The sequence below is a fragment of the Habropoda laboriosa genome, unplaced genomic scaffold (assembly GCF_001263275.1).
Source record: "Habropoda laboriosa isolate 0110345459 unplaced genomic scaffold, ASM126327v1 scaffold86, whole genome shotgun sequence".
Classification (NCBI taxonomy): domain Eukaryota; kingdom Metazoa; phylum Arthropoda; class Insecta; order Hymenoptera; family Apidae; genus Habropoda; species Habropoda laboriosa.
The window spans coordinates 902,299-924,881 of NW_017100212.1; the positions used below are offsets into that span (position 1 = coordinate 902,299).

Genomic DNA, 22,583 nt, shown 5'->3' on the forward strand with positions numbered 1-22,583 from the left:
GCGTGCAATTAGAAATCAGGGATTTACGGGGCGGCAATAAATCGAAAAAGCAACGCGGCTAATGGCGCACGCGTATTGACGTATCCATCCAACTATCGTTCATCTTTCTCACGAGTCGCAGCGGCCGCCTCGCGGCTACTCGCGATCCTCTCCACGCTTCCTCCACCTATTTCACCATCCCTCCTACCCTCTTTTTCCATCCACTTCTCCTCTTCATCCTCCGTTAAATCACCATACAGTCGAAAGGATAGCGCATTCTTCCTTCTTCTTGGGCGTGTTGTTGCTCTTGCGCCGCTATCCCTGCGTTGTTGTGTGGAGCGGACGGACTCGCTCGCGCGCGCGCGTCGTGAGCGTAAGTACGCTTGATTTACGCTAAAAGCCGTGTGCCCGGCCCCGGTTCGTTCAATCTTTATCGAGGGGGTAATGCGATGATGATGGACGAGCGACGATTTGTAGAGGCGGAATGCGCGCCGCGCTACGATATATATGCGCCTCCGACGTGGAACGGTGATTATTGTAACTCGAGACCGGGACGCGGCCAGGTAGAAAGCGCTGGAATTTCGTAGGCCTCGGGAGAACCGTCGGGGAAATTCTACGCGGGGAATTGTTTCGGTGGGGGCGAGACGGGATTTTATCGGATTTCGTGGGAATCGAAAGCGAACGATGAAGTCATTTTCGTTCAGGGGGGTTTCTCATGTTAAGTAGTACGATCGAGCATTTCGCTTCCTGTCGCTCGGAGACAATGCGATTCTTCTTTTTTCTTTCTTCTTTTAGGGTGAACGGAAGTGGGCAGGGAATTTTTCACGAGAGTAGGGGTGTGTTGAATTATTTATTCTGGAATTATTGTCGAATTTGTGCAAACTTGATCTACCTGTTCTCCGTTGAAATTACTTAACACGCTCGCTGTCAGAGTTACGTATTTGTGACGCGCCAATTCTTACGATATATCACTGCTATCTGTATGTAATATGTTATAAAAAATACACACAGTTTATGTAATTAATACATATTACATGTGCACGAGGCTGATAAAAATATAGATACTAGGAAAGTAAGCAAAAATGTTTCAGCAGTAAGGTAATAGCAAATGTGTTAAAATACTTGAAGCATCTTTACAGAAAGGCATTCTAAAGTCCAAGTAGTTCCTTGTACAAAATTGAACATTGAAAAAATAACAATTCTTTCGAAATAATATTTCGAATAGTGATCTAACAATGAATTTACATGACAATGATCTATTTCTTCACTCAGACACATTATACACTAGTGGTTTCTTATTCTCTGAAATTGAACATTGGCGAGATGTCAATTCTTTCAATACAGTAATTGAAATTGTGATCCAACGATGAATTGACATGGCAATGATCTATTTCTTCACTCAGACACATTCTAAACTAGTGGTTTCTTATTCTCTGAAATTGAACATTGGCGAGATGTCAATTCTTTCAATACAGTAATTGAAATTGTGATCCAACGATGAATTGACATGGCAATGATCTATTTCTTCACTCAGACACGTTCTAAACTAGTGGTTCCTTATTCTCTGAAACTGAACATTGGCGAGATGTCAATTCTTTCAATACAGTAATTGAAATTGTGATCCAACGATGAATTGACATGGCAATGATCTATTTCTTCACTCAGACACATTATACACTAGTGGTTTCTTATTCTCTAAAATTGAACATTGGCAAGATGTCAATTCTTTCAATACAGTAATTGAAATTGTGATCCAACGATGAATTGACATGGCAATGATCTATTTCTTCACTCAGACACATTCTAAACTAGTGGTTTCTTATTTTCTGAAATTGAACATTGGCAAGATGTCAATTCTTCCAATATATTACTTCGAATTGCGCTCCAACGATGAATTTATCTGATAAAAACCTGTCGCTTCACTCAGACAATCTTTCAACTGCTAAATATCATTACCAACGCTTCGAAATTTACAAAAACAGCGAGCTACCACGAAAGATCCATCGATCAATTTCAATCTTACCGCCAACCGTTACAAAGAAATGTGTGTAATTCACGAAAGCAAGGGTCTACCGCGAAAGATCGAGCAAAAGAAGACACTTTCACCGTGTCCACCCATAATCCAACCTCGTCAACCCCCTGCGAAACTTTCACCGCGCGAAATCCCCCGGCCGATAATCTAGCTTCCTCCTTCGAATGGCCAGGTTTCCACGGAAACACGTGAACGGCACGGACTGCACGCCGGCGGCAGCATAGAAAATCGGGAAGCGACCAGGGGAACGGGCACGGCTAATCGTGTCGTAAACATCGAGAACGCTGCCGGCCGCGGCGTGATTTCTCGAAGCAAGGAAATGCAAGATCACGCTGCCCGCCGCGACCTTTTTTAACGATCCGAGGCAGCCGCTCGGATTACCATAACCGATCGATTACCGAGCCTTCTACGAGCGGTTTCACCGCGAGATGAAGACGTTAAGGCACTAGGACTGCCTCAAGCTCGGAGACTGCGATCGCCGCTGTCACGAGCCAACACGGTCCGCGTTTTCACACCTGGAGTACTGACGGACGTCGGAATCGCGAGTAGCAGAGCTTTTCTCGACGGTCGTGCTACCCTACTTCCGGAGAAAATCAGCGGAGGAACGTGGAGCAGAGGCGGAGCACGTTAGAAATGATTGCCGGGAGGAAGAAGGTGTTGCTGAAAATTAGACGTTTCGTAATTGTGATTAACAGGTTCGGTGTACAGAGTGGGGCACGTGAAACAGGCCACATAATTGCCTTCTCTGGCCACGGTGGAGAATTTTTGTGCGTAATTTAAATGGATCCAAAGGGTAAATAAAATGGAAGAAATGGCAAAGAGTGAAAGGAAGTTTCTCATGTCATTTCGTTAAGATTCATTTCATTAGAGTGAAAAAGAGAAGTGGCATTTATAAAGAAATTTTGCCTTCCATCCTATTCACTCTTAGGAGTCATTTAAATTACGTGTAAAAATTTTCTCGCATCACGATAACTAGACTACATTGCGTTACAGAGTGTTAGGGGTTAGTCGAAGGTTCGTCGGGTCAAGCTTAGGCGAAATTTTCAAGGGTGAAAGTCTACTTCCGGTTACGAACAGTTAGATAGTAAACAACTTTTCCGTATTTAAATCACGGGACCGACGTACCACTTGGTACGGAATAATAAATCAATGTTTTGCAGTTGATAAAAAAGCTTGTTTTTCTTTCCTCGGCTTAAGTATGCTCATTGGTACAACAACGGGGTAATAAACTATCCGAAGCGTGTGGTACAGGGGAAAAGTGCACGCTGCACCGGCGCCTGTGCTCCGAGAGGAGAATTCGCGAGCGTGCACGAGTCTGCCCACTGGCATTGGGCATTATTATCGCGTTACCACGTAATCGGCCGTATAACTTACGCCAATATGAATTATCATTAACGCTCTGGGCGATCGCCTTCGGCCGGGATTTCGAGTCCAGTTTTCATCGTCGTCACGGTGGCGCGTGTCACGCGTGTCTGTCACCGTTCTGAATATTAAAATCCTCCGGGGAACACTTGGCGCGTTTCGATCGATCATGTGCAGGGAAACGGAGGTCTCTACGCGTAGATAATTTGCGGAAATGCGTCGTCGACGCGTTGATTCGACGACGCGGCGTATGCGGTTCAGGATGCGTTGCACCGTGTGCCAGTGTCGACAGCACGTGTCACAGTCGACTATATACACGAATCCTCCGTTTATAAAAAGAAGTATAGCATCCTATTTAAAAAAAATAGAGGTTACCTCGAATCCCATTAACAAAAAAGTGGAAATGGCTTTGAAATCTCCTCCATATCTCCACTCAAATAAAATTTCGCATACAACATTTGCCCGTATTGTTGGAAATAACGGAAATATTCCGCGTGGACACAGTTTCTGCACCGCACGGTACAATATTCATTACGTTGTAACGTTCGTCGGTCTCTCCTCTGTTCGCATGGATCGCGCAACGATGATCAGGCAACGAAAGCACAGGCCAGGCAAAGGAGGGCCGCTGCGAGGAATGTGTTATCCACATTCGTGCCAGAGCGGAGGAGATCGTATCGCTCATATATCGTCTAATCGATGAACAACGGCTAGATCGCGAGGCAACATCGGTCGTGCGTCAACGAATCCGATCCGCGGTGATAGCGCGGGCAAGCCGCAATCGACATCCGATCCTACGTGGCGCGCGCGGTCACGATTAAGACAATAAGATTTTACGATGTCCCCTATTTCAAGCAAACTCGCCAACAGTTTTATCCTCGCGTACGATCTATGTCTGTTTCGTTATTACGTTTTCATCGGTACAAAACCTCTGGGAGAGACATCAGAAACGGAGAGGCGGCGAAGATTTTACCGGAAGATGACCTACTCAAGATGGTGGAGGAGCGAGAGATAGGCACGGCTAAAAGCCGATCATTTAATAACTTATACGCCAGGCTAAAGATTACGATCGAGCTTGGTACCAGGCCGAATCGGATCACGGCCTGTAATCAAATGCTGTTACCGACTTTTATTACGCCGTTAATGCGGCTACGATCGTTTGCTCGTACGCGAGCCTCGCGTTTCCTTCCCTCTTCTTCCTTTTTTTCTCTCTCTCTCTCACCTTTTTTTTCGCCAACCTGTGTGCCTGTGCGTGTTGCACTCGTTTGCATTGTAACCCCGAGGGCGGTGTGTTGGTCGTTTAATCGAGCAAATAAATTCGGACGAGTTCGATATCGGAGGAAGAGAGAGAGGGAGGACAGAGAGCCGCGAAGTTGGCGCATGAATGAGAGGTACAGGAACGGTTTTGCTCGAGAGGTAATTAATTTTTTTCGAACTTCTGTGTTGCAGGATGCACCGACGCCCACGGCAGACCCGTTCTCGAGTTCGAGGACGAGCCGACGAGGAGAGAGGCCCTCTCGGTTAAGGACGTGTCGTCGCTTCTACTCTACCTCGCCCGTTTACCCAGGTAATTAATAATTGACCGGTTGAAATTTTCGCTCGTTAGCTCGTGCAGAGGTTTCGGCGATTTCTTCTTCTTTCGGGTATAAATGCTGGTGATTTTCTGTTTTAATTTGCCAGCCCGGGTGTTCTCATCATCTCTGTTGTGGTATTTGTGGGGAGGTTTTATTGCGACGTTCGGATACTTTGTTCGGTTGTCGCGTAACTTATTTTTGAGGATATTCGTCTAATTGGAGGGAATAAAAATGAGCCTTGCTTTAGCGATGACGAGTGAAACGATGTATTAACCCCTTGATTTATGGTTCTTTTGCTGGTTCTGCGTGTAAACTTCAGCTATTTACCGAGAAAAGCTGCATCATCTATATTTGGCCATCTTCAATGTCGTAAGCACAATCTGTGCCACGGTTAAAATGAAATAAATTAAAAAATATTTCCCAAGTTTTCCTCGTTGTTGCTTATAAAATTATTCGGTATTTTTATTATGCGAAAATACGATAAAAATTGGGGTGCCAAAGTATCAGGCACCTTACTGATCAGTCAACTGATTAATGAAACGATTAGGAAAAATAAAGGAAAGCAGGATTCTCCAGCTCTCGCAACAATTTCATTAGCTTTTCAATCGTCCAAAAATTGCCGCGTTACGACCAAAGGTGAGAAGGATTGATCGCGGTGTCCGCTTTTTCCGGCAATCACCGTCGCAATAATAACGGCGATTCATTAATCCGGCAGGGCGAGGAGCGAGCTTTCCAGCGGGCGGACGTGATCGACGACGGTTTCCGCAATAATTATAATTTTCCACGGCCGTGACATCAGCGGCACGCCCACCGTAATCACGGACGAGGTGCAAAATCTCGCGGCTCGTGTATCCTTCCTCCACGACGATACCTTGGCAAACTACGAATTTCCCAGCAGAACGACGTGTCGGGACTGCCTCCGCGCGCGCACCAGGCCACGCGCGTCTGCCTATTAATTAGCGGAGGGCGCGACGTTTTTCTAATTACTCCGGGGCTAATCGGAATCCAGCTGAAAAATCGCTATCGTCGGTAATTACCGTGCTCGCCGCGCGATAATTCAATTACACGCTGATAAACGATCGGCCTTATGGGGATTTTCAATTAATTCCATCGTTCGCGGAGGGCTAACGAGGAGCGAGCTCCTTGATCAATCAGTTACCTGCTCGCTGACTTCTCCGAATTCTTCTCGTTCAGGAAAATAGAGCAGAATTTCTTCTGTCTGTAATAAATTACGGGTGGGAGAAATCTCTGGACACTGTCAGTAATAGAGCAGAGTTACGTAGATCTTACTCATTTGGGAAATGAGGTTTTTTGTGAAATATTCGGCTAGCAAGAAAAGTGAAATTTTCCGAAAATGTTTTCACTTTTCTGTAATTAGCGTGTCGAAATCAGCGACTCAAGGCCATTTCTTCCACCGCTACTCTTCTATTTCTCTTCCAAACACTCCACACTTTTCTTTCCATTTCTCTCACTCTACCCTCTCGCTCTTCAAACTTTCCCCTATTTTTAGTTTTCGCAGCACGATAATAAAGCTCGGTATCTCGGAAATCGTGAAAAATTTCATTACCTCGCATTTCCTCAACCCTTCTCTCTTCTATTTTCCGTCCGCCTCTAGCGTTCGATCGTAACGAAAGCTTCCTATTACAGAGGTGACTTTAATAGCGTCATTAATATTCGCGTGTAATCTCTGTCATTGGTCCCACACCGTGGCCTAGGTATTGTTCGTATAAATTCTCGGTGGTGAAACTTCGCTTACATACCGCGTAGAAATTAATTTCCGCGTTTCATGCGTGCCTGTATATGTGCCCGGTGCATTACGCCTTCTCACCGTTGATATCGCGACAAACGTTCGAACCACACCGCCACTTGTTATCTCACCGTTTCACACCGTGTACCGCGTATTGTACGTACTAATCGCGCGTAATTAAGCGCACGAACGAGAGAGGTGGTGCGAGCCTCTGTGTGCAAAGGTGTGGTATATATAATCGAAAACGGGTAACAGGTGTCGCGTTTTCTCTTCGGGGTGAATTCTTTCTTTCCCTTTTCTCTCGCCTACGGTTGGCGAATTTTCGATCGTATCCTCGAGGTAGACCGCGGCGTTAAAACGGTGTTCACGCAGTGGTTCCGAGGTGAATAAAGGCCGGCGTTGTGGAACGGGAAAGGCGGTAAATCATGCGCCACTTAACGCGTCGGGGGAATAGAATTTTGAATAACGATCGTCCATTATCGCGGCGTATCGAGGAAAGCGTGCAACAACACGAGGAAACTGAATATATTTCACATTACGTAATATGTCTATTGTTCGGAGAAAGTGCATATTTCATTGATAAGAATCGGGCATAAGGCCAATTTATTTTATTGCTATCGTTGCCGTGTGCCGTTTAGCCCCGGCCGCCTCGTCCCTCTTCGATCGATCCAAACAGACCACTGGATCCCTGCCAATTCCTACGGCCGCCTCTGTTCGACCACCTCCAACAGCCTGCCGTGCAATTTCCTCGCTCGAGAGTGCTCTCTGTGATACCTGGCCGCCGACCAGGCTTTTCATTTCACTCTTTTCGGTGGCCACTTTGAGAAATTGCCTTTCGATCGTGTGGGATTTTTGGAATTCGAAAGGACCTCGGGGAAGAGGAATATGAAGAGATTTTTTCCAAATTTTTGAATTTTCGTCGCTGCAAATACTCTCGTCGAAATTATAAACGCAGTCGAAACTGTGCCACAATTTATTCTCTTCGAGGTAGCAATAGAAACGCAATATAGTACCAGGCCACGATATTACCCAAAGTGTTTATTATCGTTAATGCTTAATTCTTCAGTTAAATATACGCGTTTTTCCGTAGAGTATTGCGAAACAATGTGGTGGCCCACCGATGGGTCTTCCGCCACTGGAATGACCCAACAGTGGATCACACCATCCCAGACCTGTGAACTCATCTTATCTCTGTCAATTCTGTGATCTCGACGCTGGAAACACGTCGGAGCGATTTTACTGCGCCTCATTTCCCTCGAAACGTACGCCGCAAATTCCAGAAACACGGTTTCGAACCCGCGCAACGTCGAAACGAGCAACAAAACAGCGCCACCCCGCGAGGCGAGCGTTGCTGAAGCAGCAACAGCAGCCAGCAACCCGATGAATTATTTAGTACCAGGCCAGCAAACGAGCACGATCCCCTGGCAGTGAGCGCAGCACGACCGTAAACGCCCGGACGCGTGTTTTTTCCCGTCGGTCGATCGCGATTAAGAACCGTTTCGATCGGGACGGGCTAGCCTCCTCCTGTTCGATTGTCAGCGGGCCGGAGGAGTCGAAAGGCGATCGTAAAGGGGAGGACTCGCGTCCTCTACTCGACCGGTCGCTCGTTTAGCCGCGCTCTTCGCATGCTGCCCGCCTCGTAAAACATATCACGTACGATAGCCACGGCAGCCTATTGCGGTATCGTTGATCGCGCGGCTTTATGGTGCCCCGTGCAACCGTGCTGCTCACTCGAACAGAGAGAGGAATTCTGCTCGAGGCTCCCTACTTTCGAGAAACGTCCTATCTTTCACTGTCTTCTCGCTGATCGTTTTCGAAGGCAGAGGGAAATTCGGGTGGATTGGCTTGTGATTAGATTGCGGTGGTTCGATGCGAGTTTTTGGGGGGGATTTCTCTGAGTGAATTTACTCGGCTTTGATGGATGACTCTTCTCTTAAGAATCGCCCTATCTTTGCCCGTCTTTTTACTGATCTTTTGGGAGAGAGTGGTTTGAGGTGGTTTAACGTGGATTTTAGAGATACCTTTGTGAGTAAGTTTCGTCAATTTCGATGGGTGGCTTCGTCGATCTTCTGGAAATGAATCGAGAAATTTTTTATGATTCAGTTGTGGTGATTGTTGCGACATGATGAGGACGCAACGAAGTCTCGGTTCGACGGATTATAGTAATAAACAACTTAGTCACATTTGGCCGCCAGACCGAGGTGCCGACGTTCGGAAGACCGCAATATACCCCCCGTGGACTCACCAGCGCGACACTCGGACAATAGGTCCCAAAAACACTCGGGACCATAAAACATTCGTCACCCAAAAGGTCACAGTTTTCGTCGACCAATAGCCGAACGCACCACGTTTTCCACCTCCATAACACAACCACCAATCAGAACCAACCTAATGCCTATATGTACATCTACACACCTGAAAAGCGACAATCACAGTAAAGCGAGACACATCGTTAAAAAAAAGAATAATCGAATTTCAACTAAACATCTATCAAACATCTACTTACATCAACGAATCAAAAGAAAAACATCTAACCCAGCAACCAAGTTTCAATACACCTCGAACCAGCGAGAACTATCATCAACCTGCGCCAGCCCAGCTAACCCAGCAACCAAGTTTCAATACACCTCGAACCAGCGAGAACTATCATCAACCTGCGCCAGAACTCCTGGTCATAAGACTTGATCAAAGTCCACGACGCAACAGTGATTTAAGGTGGATTCGTGAGAAAAGTGAGAATTGTAAGGTGGATCCTGTCGAACTGCAAAGTACGAGTGGATGCTTATGAAAGATGCTAGACGAACTTTTAGCAACGCGAATGTGAGGTAACGACTCTGATCGAACTTTTCCCATGGCTCCTCGTGAAATCTCAGATATCAGGTCTGCTACACGTTCCTGCGTAAATATTCCGTGAATGTGTTTAAATAACGTTCGACGCGGAGAGTTTTCCCATGTGATTTTAAAAGAATCTTTAATGATGATGGAGTTCGCTCCAAGTTGCTATGAAAATAGTCAGATCGGAGAATATAAAAAATACGTGCTGGTTTAAAGATACACCTTACTAGAGAAATACCGCGTTGCATTTAAAGAGCATTTCAATGCAGGATTAGTCGATGTACATGCAGAGTCAACCAAAAGTTTCGAACCACTGTGCATTGCGAAATAACCAAGAATTTTTTTGACAACGTTAAGAAACAGTTGACAAATTTATCACTACTCAAATCTGCGAAAAACAGTTTGAAAAATATGGAAAAAGTTCGTAAAAAATTATATTCGCTAAATTTGCAAATAATCCTACATTTTTCACTAAAAACTTTGCACTCAAAGTGGTCCCAGAACATTTCCAATTCAACCACCTCACTTTCCCCACACATATACAGTGCTTCATTTATAACGAATGTCTAAGTTATGCTCGCTAGTATTGAAAGTTAAAAAAGAAATCACTAAAACTAAGAGAAGTTTAAGATCACAAGTCGTTCAACTAATTTAACATTAACTACACGGTTCCATTATAAAAAGCACATGCTAATGTGCAAAAAAATGATCTTCGAGATAACCCTTGACCTGTGACCTCTTTTATCACCACTAAACCCACGTCGTGAAACCCGCAAGTTTCGAACAGCAGCAATTACACGTTCACTACCAGCGAGACACCCTGCACACCCACTAAACGTCTCGCAGAACAATCCGGTAAACCGAGAATCCCGGGAAGAAACGTTTTCCCACGATTGCCAAAGACAATCGCAAGACTTCGTCGCGTTTTCACCAGTCGCATCCCCGAAACGGGCACGCGGAAGGTCGCCGGGGTTGCGAAAGCTCTCGCGTTCGTAACGCGCGTGTCCATTATTGCGACGCGTGGATATCTCGCGGTAGCCAGGCGGTGTGTACAAGAAAGCAGCGAGAGCTGTTAGAAGCCGCTGTTGGAATCCGCCGACGAAAGCTAACAGTGTCATAATGATCCCCTGAGCGGAACACGATCGCCATAAATCAGCGTACCGGTTACGCGGGATTCATTAGCGTTTTTCCCTCGTTCGACCGCGGCCTTTTTTTTCCCCCCGTGGCGCTTCGGCGCAGTGGGAAAGCGTAGAACCGACGTTGACATAGCGGTAGGCTGGTTCTATTCGGTGGCGCGAGGATTACCTCTCGATGGAGGCTGCGAATTATTTATCGGTCGCGCGACAATAAAACGCGGAGCCCGCGTGAAGCACCGCCTATGAATTTTCACACGCCTTTTAAATTACGCCGTTTCACTGTCCTCCGCGCGTTCAGAACGAAGAGTTGTCCGCGTCTCGTGTGTCTGAGAAAAAGAATTCTAGTCTACGGGAAAGTGGAAACGTCGCGACGATGGAATTCTCGAAGAGGAACTTGATTATCTTTGTCTCGTTGAAACGTGAGTTGAACAGGTGACACACTTATTATTATTGATGAATTACCGAAAAGTTCGTTCCCACGGAACCTTCCAGCCGTTTTTCGCCTCCGAGAAAATCCCTCGTTAACTAAAAGTTAGGTGAATTCCATCGGGGAACATGATTGATAAACACGGAATGATAAATCACTGAAAGTTTCCCTCGTACTGGACGTATACGCGAGGCTTGACCTGTCGAATCGAAGGTACCTCGTACAGCAGCTCGTTACTTGAGATTCCTCGGGTTCCTAATACCGGTAGGAGGACACTTTCAGCGATTAATCAATAACAAAACGAGTCATTAGTACCGTGGACGAAAAACCTTTTAATTTCTCTTACAGTTACTCGGTTGTAGAGAAAAACTTGTACCACATTCTCTGTTTATTTCTGTACCGGTGAAAGAAACACCCTATATTGGTCTCACGACCCCGTTCTATTAGCTAACGCCGCTTTGAAGCGAGCAGATTAACCAGTGGCAATTCTATTTTTCGTGTCGATAATAAACCGATGACTGAACCTCTCTCCCTCTCTCTCTCTTTTTTCTCTGTTAATTACCAGTGGTCGCAATTTATCGAGGCAAGGTCGAGGATTTTCACTTCCATTAGCGGCTCCCTAGATCCTGTGGGCGAAACCTGTCGCGTGGCTGGGATGGGAAAAATCGCGTCGTGCTGCGAGCACGCCTCGATTTCGCGGGGACCGAAGGTGAAATGGCGAAAGTTCCGGAACACTGCCGCGTGTCCCTGCGCGAAACACAACGCACGCGCGCGATTCCGATCGCGAAAGACAACGGCGGGAATTATGGCGGACGATCGCGAACGCACGATAACGTGTATCCAGATTTTCGAGAGACCGTGCACGCCCTTTGTAAGAGTCGAGAGATTTATCGCGGTGACTGAGAAATGGAGAGTTTGCTGAACTGTTTAAGTGTTTGCGGGATTTTTGCGGCAGATGAAGTATGGATAATTGCTTCGTGGATCGTTCGCGGAGATATCTGAGGTGGTTGAACGATCTGTCAAATTTCACATCGATACCTAATTTCAGCTGACAACCCTTCAAATTACGGGAAGCTTCTAATTGCAAGCTAAGCCAAATTACTGTGCAACAATTGTTAGTAATCGTTACGTCGAGGGTAGCGATTGAAAATGTGGACCTTGAATTAACGACTCGCAATCTGGTTAGGATGAGTCCTGAATCGATATTCGCGTTGATCGAGCTTCCGTTTCTATTGCCAGCTGTGGAATAATGCAGTGGGGGCCGTGAAGCTATAGTACAGGCTGAATATATTGGCCAGTCAAGGTCATCCCTTCTCCGTCGCTTTTTCACACCAGCCACGCCTACTTGGAATCTGTATATACGTTAATTAATTAATTTATTTATCTACGAGTACGTATAGTAAATCTACGTCGTAGACACATGAGCGTATCTCTGCGTGTCGTGAGGATACACCATTTTTGACAATATACTCTCTCCATCTTATATTTTATGGAAGCACAACAGGTGTAATTTAAAGGTGCAACAGAAAGATTCCACAAGAGGACGTAACTGTCAGAACCAAAAAACGCCAAAAAAAAAAATGACCTTGACCATCCAATATATCCGAACTCTACTAATCGAATCGTCGAAATCACCCTTGAACGAACCGCAACGAACCAAATGCAACTACTTAATCCACATCCTTCCCAGCCAACAATTAGTCGACGGAACGGAACGGAAAGCGGCGGAGGCTGACAGAAACAATCCTCGCAGCTGTGGCACCTCTGTATCGCGTATCGCTGTTCGAGAGGGAGTCACGACGACGCCTGGAGATCGCCGCGCGATAGGATCGCGGGGGATCTCTCGCCGATCCAGTTGTGCACCTGACCGCATTTCTGCATGAGTTATGGACGTGCATCAATCCTTTCAGCCTGTGTCTGGTCCCTCCCCTCTTCCATCGTGTCTCGACTCGCGTCCCGCGGCTCTCTCAGCCACCCTCGTGTTCGACGGTAACGGTCCACGGCGGAACGTCCCTCGCTCCCTATCTCGCCTTTTCCCCGCGGGACCAAGATCTGGAACTGCAGTTTGTCGACCCACTTCCGAGATCGTATCTACCTCTCGAGCCACTCTTTTCCTCCTCCTCGCACCTTTTCCCCTGCTCCTGCACCTCTATCACGTCGGCAGGCTCCTTTTTGCTTGTGCCGGTTTGATTCCGTTTAGCTGGGATTGTTAAGCACCCCTGTCGTTACCGCTGATCCTCTGATAGGGGATTCTTTCGGTTCTCGTGTTGAACGGTGATAGTTCATACTGTATAATGTGTGCGTGGAGTTGGAACGTAGGTGGTTGTTTTGATGCGAGGTGTATACGTGTAACCGTGACGAGGAATAAAATTCACGGACACCACTCCTCGATTTTCAGACTTCCGAGGAGAATAGTCGAAGCGTTTCCATCCGCTCCTTTTTAGCATTCAAAGCGGTCGGCGTGTACGGTAGGACGTTAACGCGTGTAACACTTGTACGGAGATGAAGTATAGGCGAAGTTTTGCCCGTTTTTATCGAGGTGTCTGCAATTTCAATGGAGAGATTTGTATGCTGATCAGGCGGCCACGGCGCGGGTACATTAAGAGCGCGGCCTGACAGTCGTCGTCGTCGTGTCAGCGGCCCGTGAATGCACCTCTCTTATCGGAATTTTAAATGAAGTCGGGGACGACAGGTTGCATAAGCGTTGTGTACTCTTATCAACACCTGAATTACGTGCGCGATAAAGGTACGCGTTTCTTCGCTTTCGAGAAATTTCGATTCGATCGATCTGGGAATTGTGTATTCCCGCGAGCGGGCAATTATTTTTACAAGCGCGTAAATATATGTACCGAGGTGAAATCGATATCGTGGAACACACAGAGTGTGTGTGTGTTGTATCGTTTGTTAATGGGAAAACGGAGGATATTTGAAGTCTGGTATCGGAATACCGGTATGTATCGGCTTTAAATATCGTCTATGGGCGTTCGATAATTTAACACGAACTGACATTCGACGATATTAAAGTGTTTAACAAGTGTTCAATAGCCGGAGAGTTTAATAGGCCGTAACTCTTTGATCGTGACGGTTTATCTATGAATCCCGGTGATGGTTTCACGTTTCGTTTGTCGAGCTATTAATCGAACGTGTCAATAACCGTTAATTGAATTTTACTTTCACTTCCTATAATTTTCGTGTGCTGAGAAAAAGTAGAATAGAGTTCTTCGAGAGCTTGTTGCTTATATTTCCCAGGATGAGAGGAACAGAAATATCCATCCGATGGCGCCAATATTTCTCTCCATGCTAATGGACCATTGTCCCGCCATTGTCGTTGGCAAATTTCGCCGCGAAGACGATACTCGGATTTGCATGCGCTCAATGGGCCGGTATTGCAGTTATAAGTTGAAATTTTTACCATTGTCCTGAAAACTATCATTTTACGAGATGTCGTGGCTTCCTTCGATTGTTCTTTACCTATATAACGTTTTGAGAAGTAATACTCGATGGCAAGGCCGGACTAACAGTAATAATACGCTAATAGCCTTAACCTACACGAGCTACTTCACGCTCGATTACAGTATGGTACTCGGACATCTATACGACGCTTCGAGTTAATTGTTACCTCAAGGTCTTTGAAAGGTAAACCCTACTCCTCTTTGCTCCACCCTTTCATTCATTTTAAGTATCAATATCACAGACCGATCTTCGCAGATTGCCTATCTAAACTATGTAAAGAAAATCGAGAGCTCCGAATAGGGGATAAATGATCTCTCGAGGTGGGGGAAGTGGCCTTGAGCGCTCCGACGATTCCAAACGCGCTATAGCCTATAAAGATATTTATTCCGGAAGAATTATAGCCCACAGATTGCCTATCTGAGAAATAAAAAATTTAGGAAGCTTCAAAGAAGGGATAAGTGATCCCTCGGGGTGGGGGAAGTGGCCTTGAGCGCTCCGACGATTCCAAACGCGCTATAGCCTATAAAGATATTTATTCGGGAAGAATTATAGCCCACAGATTGCCTATCTAAGGAATAAAAAATTTAGGAAGCTTCAAAGGGGGGGATAAACGATCTCCCGTGGTGGGGGAAGTGGCCTTGAGCGCTGAATAGATTCCAGACAAGCTATAGCCTATAAAAATATTTATTCCAGACGAGCTATAGCGCACAGGTTGCCTATCTAAAAAATAAAAAATTTCGGAAGCTTCGAAGAGGGGATAAACGATCCCCCGTGGTGGGGGAAGTGGCCTTGAGCGCTCAATAAATTCCAGACGAACTGTAACCCATACATTTCCCATTTAAACCCTATAAAATATCTGAAAATCGTCAAAAAGGAGGTAAACGATCTCTCGCGGTGGGAGAAGTGGCCTTGAGCGCTCAATAGATTCCAAACGCGCTGTAGCCTATACATCTCCTTATTCCAGACGAACTATAGCCCATAGATTGCCCATCCAAACCCTATAAAATATCTCAGACTCGTCAAAGAGGGGGTAAACGATCTCTCGCGGTGGGAGAAGTGGCCTTGAGCGCTCAGACGATTCCAAACGCGCTATAGCCCAGCTTCGTGCAACGAAACTCTGCATCCCCGACTTGGAATCGCGCAGAAGGTTCGGTCGTGACGAGGTCTTCGCTCGACAACCTTTGCCCACCCAGGTCGCGGCTGCGGTTTTAGGTATACACACGATGAGCTGTCGCGATACCGAACGCGCTGCTTCCACAACCTCTCCGCCTTTACAATGCCGCTAATGCATGAGTTTCTTCTACGAGCCAGTGGCGTAGCGGCGGCGGACAGTTACGATCGAATTGTAAATCCACGTGTCACGGTTATGGTGGCTCGTTTCGCCCGTAGAACGTCTCGAGGGTTAATTGAGAACGACTCCTCTCGCGCGCCGCCTGCACACGATTTTACTGAAGCGAATCGGCGACGTGGGATGCGTGAACGTTCGTTTCTTTACTGTCTTTGTTTCGATGGCTGAACGATGGGATACGTTGCTTCAACGCTGAATTCTCAAGGCTTTCGCGGTTTCCTGGTTCGTACAAGGATTCCACTTTGAAAGGATAGTTATATTGGACAGTTGACAGACTTGCCTCAGATGGATCATAAATATTCAAGCTGTACGGATGCTTGCTTTCTCGATTTTTCACCGAAGCAGCCAATTTTCCCAGGAATTCTTGGCTAAAGGCGATATTTCACGTGTTACTTCTCACTGTGACGAGTGGGAATTCTAATACGGATTAGGCTATCTGTAAATCCTCGTCAAATTGTCGTACCTGTAGCGATTTCGTTTCTTACACAGTCTAATTAGATTACAATCGATGTTTCCTACGAAAAATCAGCCAACTCGTCGAATCACGCATGAAAACAGCTGGTAAATTCAATAATACGGATTCGAGCGCAGAGGATGACGAACCTGTCGAACACGCTGTCTCACTCGAGAATCCACCTTTTTATTCCACTTCCAAGTAAACTCCAATGAAAATCAAGCGCACAGGTGAAATTCGATTTCGTCCAATCTTTGCTAAACTTTCTAAAGCGTGTCTGCCGCCGCGCTAATTTATAGCTACTCGAAAAATGCCTCGAGAGCAAAGCACTCTAGAAAACACACTTCTACTTTCAGCATATCAAACACTACGTACCTAAAGAGGTTTAATTATCATCCGATTAACCGTTCGTAAGGCAAGATGAATAACGTCTGGACGGGTTAATTCCTTCGTATGCAGGTTTCGCGAAGAGAATGAAAGTAACAGAGAGGCTGCCTTGTGGCGGTTGCGCACGATTTTCGTTTGTCAATCGGAACGGGCATGAAAGCTAGCAGGACGGAACGAGGCTCGAGGCGGATTAAAACGATCGTCGGGCACAAAGAACGGCATTGTGTTGCGGCGCATACGCCACTGTGAAGTGGTTGCATGATTGGTGTGTGTATGAAAGGGGTCGAGGGAGAGAAGTGGTGCCACTGGAGCCGCGTGAGAAACGCTGCATACTTACGCGAACCACCCACGTGTCACAGCTTAATGCAGGGATCGTGATACGCTTTTCCTTCATTCGATACTCTAATATGATCTCTCCGCGCCTCGAGTGAAACGTTCCCTCTAAGTACACGCGCGAACGATGACAGCGAGAAAAATCGGCGGAACAGAGCGTCGGTTAATTACAAGGCTTGCTCCAGTTGAACGGTTCTCGTGGGAAGATGTCGAAAAGTCGTTTAGAAATCGTCCATATGAAATCTCGCGGGAACCCGAGCTCCTCTAATTTTATTCCAATGACGAAATATTAATGCCGCCTTCCATTTTAAAGAAAACTAGGGAGTACTCTTTTAGCCTCTCAGTAGTCGTATCGAAAAATTTGTCGCGTTCTGAAAGATTCGACTCTCTGTTTCGACGGCCGTGGCAATTTTTAGGATTTTTTTTCAGAGGAACTATTGAACCTTTTGCATTAGGGTTTTGCACATACATTTATGGGTATCTAAAGTACGTTATATATTTTTTTGAAGTAAAAACAATCAAAATTACACGAGTTATAGTTTGTTTTGCAGTGTGCTTTGCAAAAAGTGTGTTGACTGTTTACGTGATTCCGGGCCTTCTGCTGAGCTGAAATAGAAAAACGAGGGAGAATCTTAATCGGTACAAATCTGGCTATGGTCTGAACCAAGATAAAATAAAAATTTTGGCTATTTTCAAAATGGCAGCATTTTGAATTAAGATTATCGATTTTTTTCATATTTGGCCGTCTTTAGCATGTTAAAAGAATAAGAACAAAACGACGGATGTTAGAAATTTCGGTTCCTGCGATAACAGGATGTGTGCTGAGGATGCTCTACAAATTTCAAGTCAACTGATAAACTAGAACTTGAGATATCGCGTAAACCGTTTCGGAAAAAACGCGTTTAAAGATTCATCTGTCCAATTCAAACCAATCCTCTTGCACACGCGTTCTAGAATACTTATATTTATTTTTTTGTAAGTTCAAAATGAGAATACCTCTTGAGAAAAAAATGAAATCAAGGAGAAACTCGGTTGTAAACTTTTTCTTCGATCCACTCTGTATATCTGACGTTCTTGGAGAATTTCCAAGCGTCTCAAGAACGACCCGAATAGGATAACCGAGAAGAAACTTCTCGGAAGGAAAATTAATTCACTTACAGCTACAGCGCGAACGATCGATGAAAAATCTTCCCTACGTGTCGGATACACCATTACACAGGTAGGAAAATTACACGAGCTGGCCATTATCTCGGTGGTACGGGGCTAACAACCATGAGACACACCGCGAAAGAAACGCGTCCGAGAGGGAATTATTCAATTATCCGCGGCGAAGGTCAGAGTGGAACGATTTAGCGCCCCCGTCGAAAGATCGGCCGGTATCCTCGAGCGGGCGCGCATAATCGCCGCGCGAACGTGTCGACACGACGAATGACTCGTTTCACTCTCCGGGCATGACTCGAAGGAGAAATCGCGGCGACACGCCGCTTCACGTGGGAGATCTTGTCAGTCGTATACGACTACCGTATCACGGTGACTCACGCGTAATGCACGGAATGCCACGGATAATTTATCCCGGAGCGACGTATTCCGTGCCTCTGCCAGAAACGATTCCTCGTCATCGAGCCGATCCATCCTGTGTACGTATCGTATTTTTCTCTTCTTTTCTGCTTTCAGCAGCGCTGACAGCGCCAAGAATGGATTCACCCTTCTCGTTCGAGGACACGCTCCCGAGTGCTTGGAGTTTCTGGACAAAGTACTGGTCGTTGTGCAGGTAAAGAATTCTCCAACGGTCGGCGTAATTACTCCGTGCGAGCGGTGTTCGCTGATTTTGGAGTAGAAGAGAGGGAAGTGTTTTCTTTGAAGAGGGACAAGCGTTGAAGGGATGATTCGGTGTTTTTGCAGGGACGAGTGAACGTTTCTCAGGCGTTGCTGATGCAGAGCTCCGTTGCCGAGGACTCGAACGATTCCCAGTTACCTTTGTGCCGCGTCAAGGTGAGCTTCATTCACATTTTCCGAGAGAACGAGCGAGGATTGTTTAATACTACCCCTTGGACTGGGTCAATATTGACCCACGTCTATTTTTATCACCCAAGAACCTCATTTTCTGCAAGATTTAAAGACCCTTTTTTTTTCAACGATATGGATAAATAAACAATAACTACTTTTTACAATGTATACACAATAAATGAACCAGAGTTAAGGCAAAGTTCTTGAGAAGTTCTGCTTGGGTCAAAATAGACCCAGGCAACTCAGAACAAACTGGAGGAAGAAATTATTCTAAGGTCCCTTGGTACTTTTCCTTGGCTTCGCGTTACTGTGTTCGATGAAAAGAAGCAGCAATACGGTATTTCCATTCACAACCAAGGACCCCATACGAAACACCTTGATCAACGACCAACACACGCGAGTAATACCCACGTGTGCAAACACTTTTTCGCAAACGATTTGTTCATGCCGACGGTGTACACACTCGTCCTTCGCGGCGAAAGGGTTAAGCAACTGGCTCGAATGTCCTCCTCTCCCCTTCGCTCTAAACCGAACGCGATCATTGTTTGCTCGTTGCCAATTCCAACGGTGGAAACGTTGCTCCTCGAACGTCTATTGGTAAACGCGTCTCGATTGCTTTACTCGAGAGGAAAAGGAAATCGACACAGGGGACAAACCGTTTCTCGATTTTACTTTCAGACGACCGTCGTGGACGAGGACGCTTTGAGGAAGCACATTCTGAGGCGGGAGCAGAGCCACGATCAGGCACAGTGGATCGCGTTTTACAAGGTAACTGAAGCTTCACCTCGTCTTCTCTCTGTTTCCTTCTCCCCGACGTTTTCCAGTGTACGAAGTCTTTCCCCCGACCTTTGAGTGTCTCTTTGCGCGACACTCGTTGCATTTAAGATGAGTCTTAAATTGGGTTTTTCAACCGAGAGACCGTTTCTCGTTTCAAGCCTCCTCTCGAAAACGTTTCACTCGGCTACAATTTCGAGCACCTTGGTATCTCCACAGGAAATCCCCCCCGCGCGTTATCGTCCAGAGAAACACTTTGCACGCTCGTAGCGCGTACCCCTTTGAAATCCTTTAAAATACGACGTTTCACCCTTCAATCGGGACTGTCGTTCAAACCGATACTTCACCGAAGTCACCTTAACAAGCGAGCAATTCCCCGAGTGACAGGCAAAGTCGGGCCTCTCGTTCGCCGCGACAAATTGCTTCCGAAAACGATCGCGCCTCTGCCTCGTCTCCCTCCGCGTGTCACGGCTTCGAGGCGAAAGAAAGAGAAAGAAAAAACGAAGTAGTCTCGATGGAATTTCGCTTGGTCGGTCGGTCGGTCGGTCGGTTGACTGAATGTCACGACGGTGATTCGGCAGGTTCGATGAAAAATGAAACGGCCGGCCGTGAGCGGAATAATTGTGCCGGCGTCTGGACCAGCCTCTCTATCTATCCCTCTTTCTCTCTCTCTCTCTCGTTCGAATCGCGGCGCAATTATTGTCCGATGGAATTTATCCGGCGGGTTCTGGTGGCACTGACCGATGTTACCAATTTATCCGTGGCTCTCAACCCACGATTCTGTGGCGCGCGTAATGGCGTTTTAATGGGTCCCGTTAAAGGCGCGAGGAGGAGGGGGAGAAAAAGGGACGCGCGGCGTCTTCGTCGCGGCCCGGTATCGTGGTCGCAATTCGTCACGGTGCTCGCAATTTTTTCGCCTGCGACATGCGTCTGGATCGCAGCCGCCGCGGCTACTTCAGAACGAGTGTTTCGACGTGAATTAAGCATTCGTCCGGGTAATTGGGTGGCCCAGGGTGCCTTTTCGGCCGCGATGCGGTTCCGGTGGTGGCTCGAGAGGTGGAGAATCGAGTAGATTGTAGGGTGAAAGTCGAGAGATTTATGTATCATCTTCACCTTGCCGTCCGACAATTTCGAACCGATCGGCCGTTCTTTGGCCATTCACCTCTTTGTTCCCGAGAAGATCGCTAAAGTAGGCCACCTCTGTTCCTTTTCGTAATAATAAGGCGAGTTCAACGACCTGTCACTTCAAACGGCACGGTAAACAAAGATTGTCGGTGACCTTGGAATGACCTTGAAGACGCCTTTGGGGCACTTTATCTCATCGCCACCAGGTGCACGACCTTAAACTGCGTCACTTCTTCTTGCTTTCCCTTAAATAACGAACAAAAAATATAGATCAACATGGAACGACCTTCAAAGGCCACTTCAGGTTTTTTCTTAATTTCAAGTCCAATCCAATTGCAAGTGAACAATTCTTAATTACAAGAAAATGTCTCTTCTACTTCAGTTCAATCCAGAGCAAACCAACAGCAAACTATTCAAAGCTCTTTCATCTCGACTCGAAAAGGAGGAACCTCTGTCTCCTCTTATTCTCTTCGCCCTTTTCGCGACGTCCTTCGTGGCCGAACAGCTCTGCCGCGGCTATTATCCTGGCGATTGTGCGCGCGTAAATAGCACAGTGACGAGTCCTATCGGGCCGATAAAAGCGGCGGCGGCCGCCGCTCTCGAGAAGGCGAGCGAACAACAGTTACTTCGCGACCTTGCCTCGCCGATAATCGATCGGGAAACGTTACAAGGAGAAAATTTCGCCGTTGGAAAATGTTCATAAATAACGGTCGGCTTCGCGATCCTCGTCGAGATAGGCATTAACATAGCTGCGGGATTCTTGGACGGAAAGTAAGGACTCCTCTCTTGATGCTGCCTCTTTCGCCAGGCATCTCAGGAACGAACGTCTCGCCGTGCGTGGTCGAATCGTTCGTGTCCTGAGTACCTTACTGTAATACCTTTTCGCATGTACCTGTACATAACGTACTTGTATACGCTCGCAAAATCTTCAGCTTTCTCGATCCACGACGCTATTATAATGTCATTAGCGAGAGAGGGGATGAAGACGGTTATGGTTACGGGTTACTCGTGGTGGGAGGTTGAGTAGAGCATGATTGATAAGTGGAGTATGGAACACGTGCTCACGATTGAACGATCATAGTTGCAGGTTCGTAATTTCGTCGGGACGTATCAGCGAGGAATTATGCAAATTTCGTTGAACCGGTGTGCGAATATTAGCGGATTAATTAGACGTCCCGAGGTGGTGTTAGAAGCTGCTGAAATTAGGTCCGCCGTGGAAATATCCTTTCGAGATAATCAATCAGGAATTAATACTGTTAATCATCCCGGACACCTCGAGAAGGCGTCAAGCTTCGTTCAATTAAAACAACGTTAGAACGCTTTCTAGCGGTGGTAACAAATGACCCCGGCTGGATAATTTTTCATCCTTCCCCTCCTCTAATTGATTTTTCTAATTGCGTTCGACGATAGATCATCGACGGTTATTAAAACCTCGCCGAAGGTTGGGAGAGATCGGGTGGCCGGGTGAAAAATTATAAACGATCGTTGGATAGCGTTTGAAGTTTGAGTTATCGCGATTGTCGAGCTACATTTATGACAACGATACCAGCCGAGGGTACGTTTAGCCTCCGGCCATTATCGATCCCCGGATCGATCAATCTATCTACCGGATG

General features: G+C 46.4%; 1 protein-coding gene across 1 annotated transcript in view; it reads left to right on the forward strand.

The window, feature by feature from the left end:
• LOC108570805 (puratrophin-1-like) overlaps positions 1 to 22,583 on the forward strand; it is a 208,240-nt gene that overhangs the window by 63,741 nt on the left and 121,916 nt on the right. The window contains exons 5-8 of the mRNA XM_017932713.1: positions 4,820 to 4,937; positions 18,742 to 18,835; positions 18,967 to 19,056; positions 19,750 to 19,839. Coding sequence (XP_017788202.1) covers positions 4,820 to 4,937; positions 18,742 to 18,835; positions 18,967 to 19,056; positions 19,750 to 19,839 — 392 coding nt within the window. The remainder of the gene's footprint in view (positions 1 to 4,819; positions 4,938 to 18,741; positions 18,836 to 18,966; positions 19,057 to 19,749; positions 19,840 to 22,583) is intronic.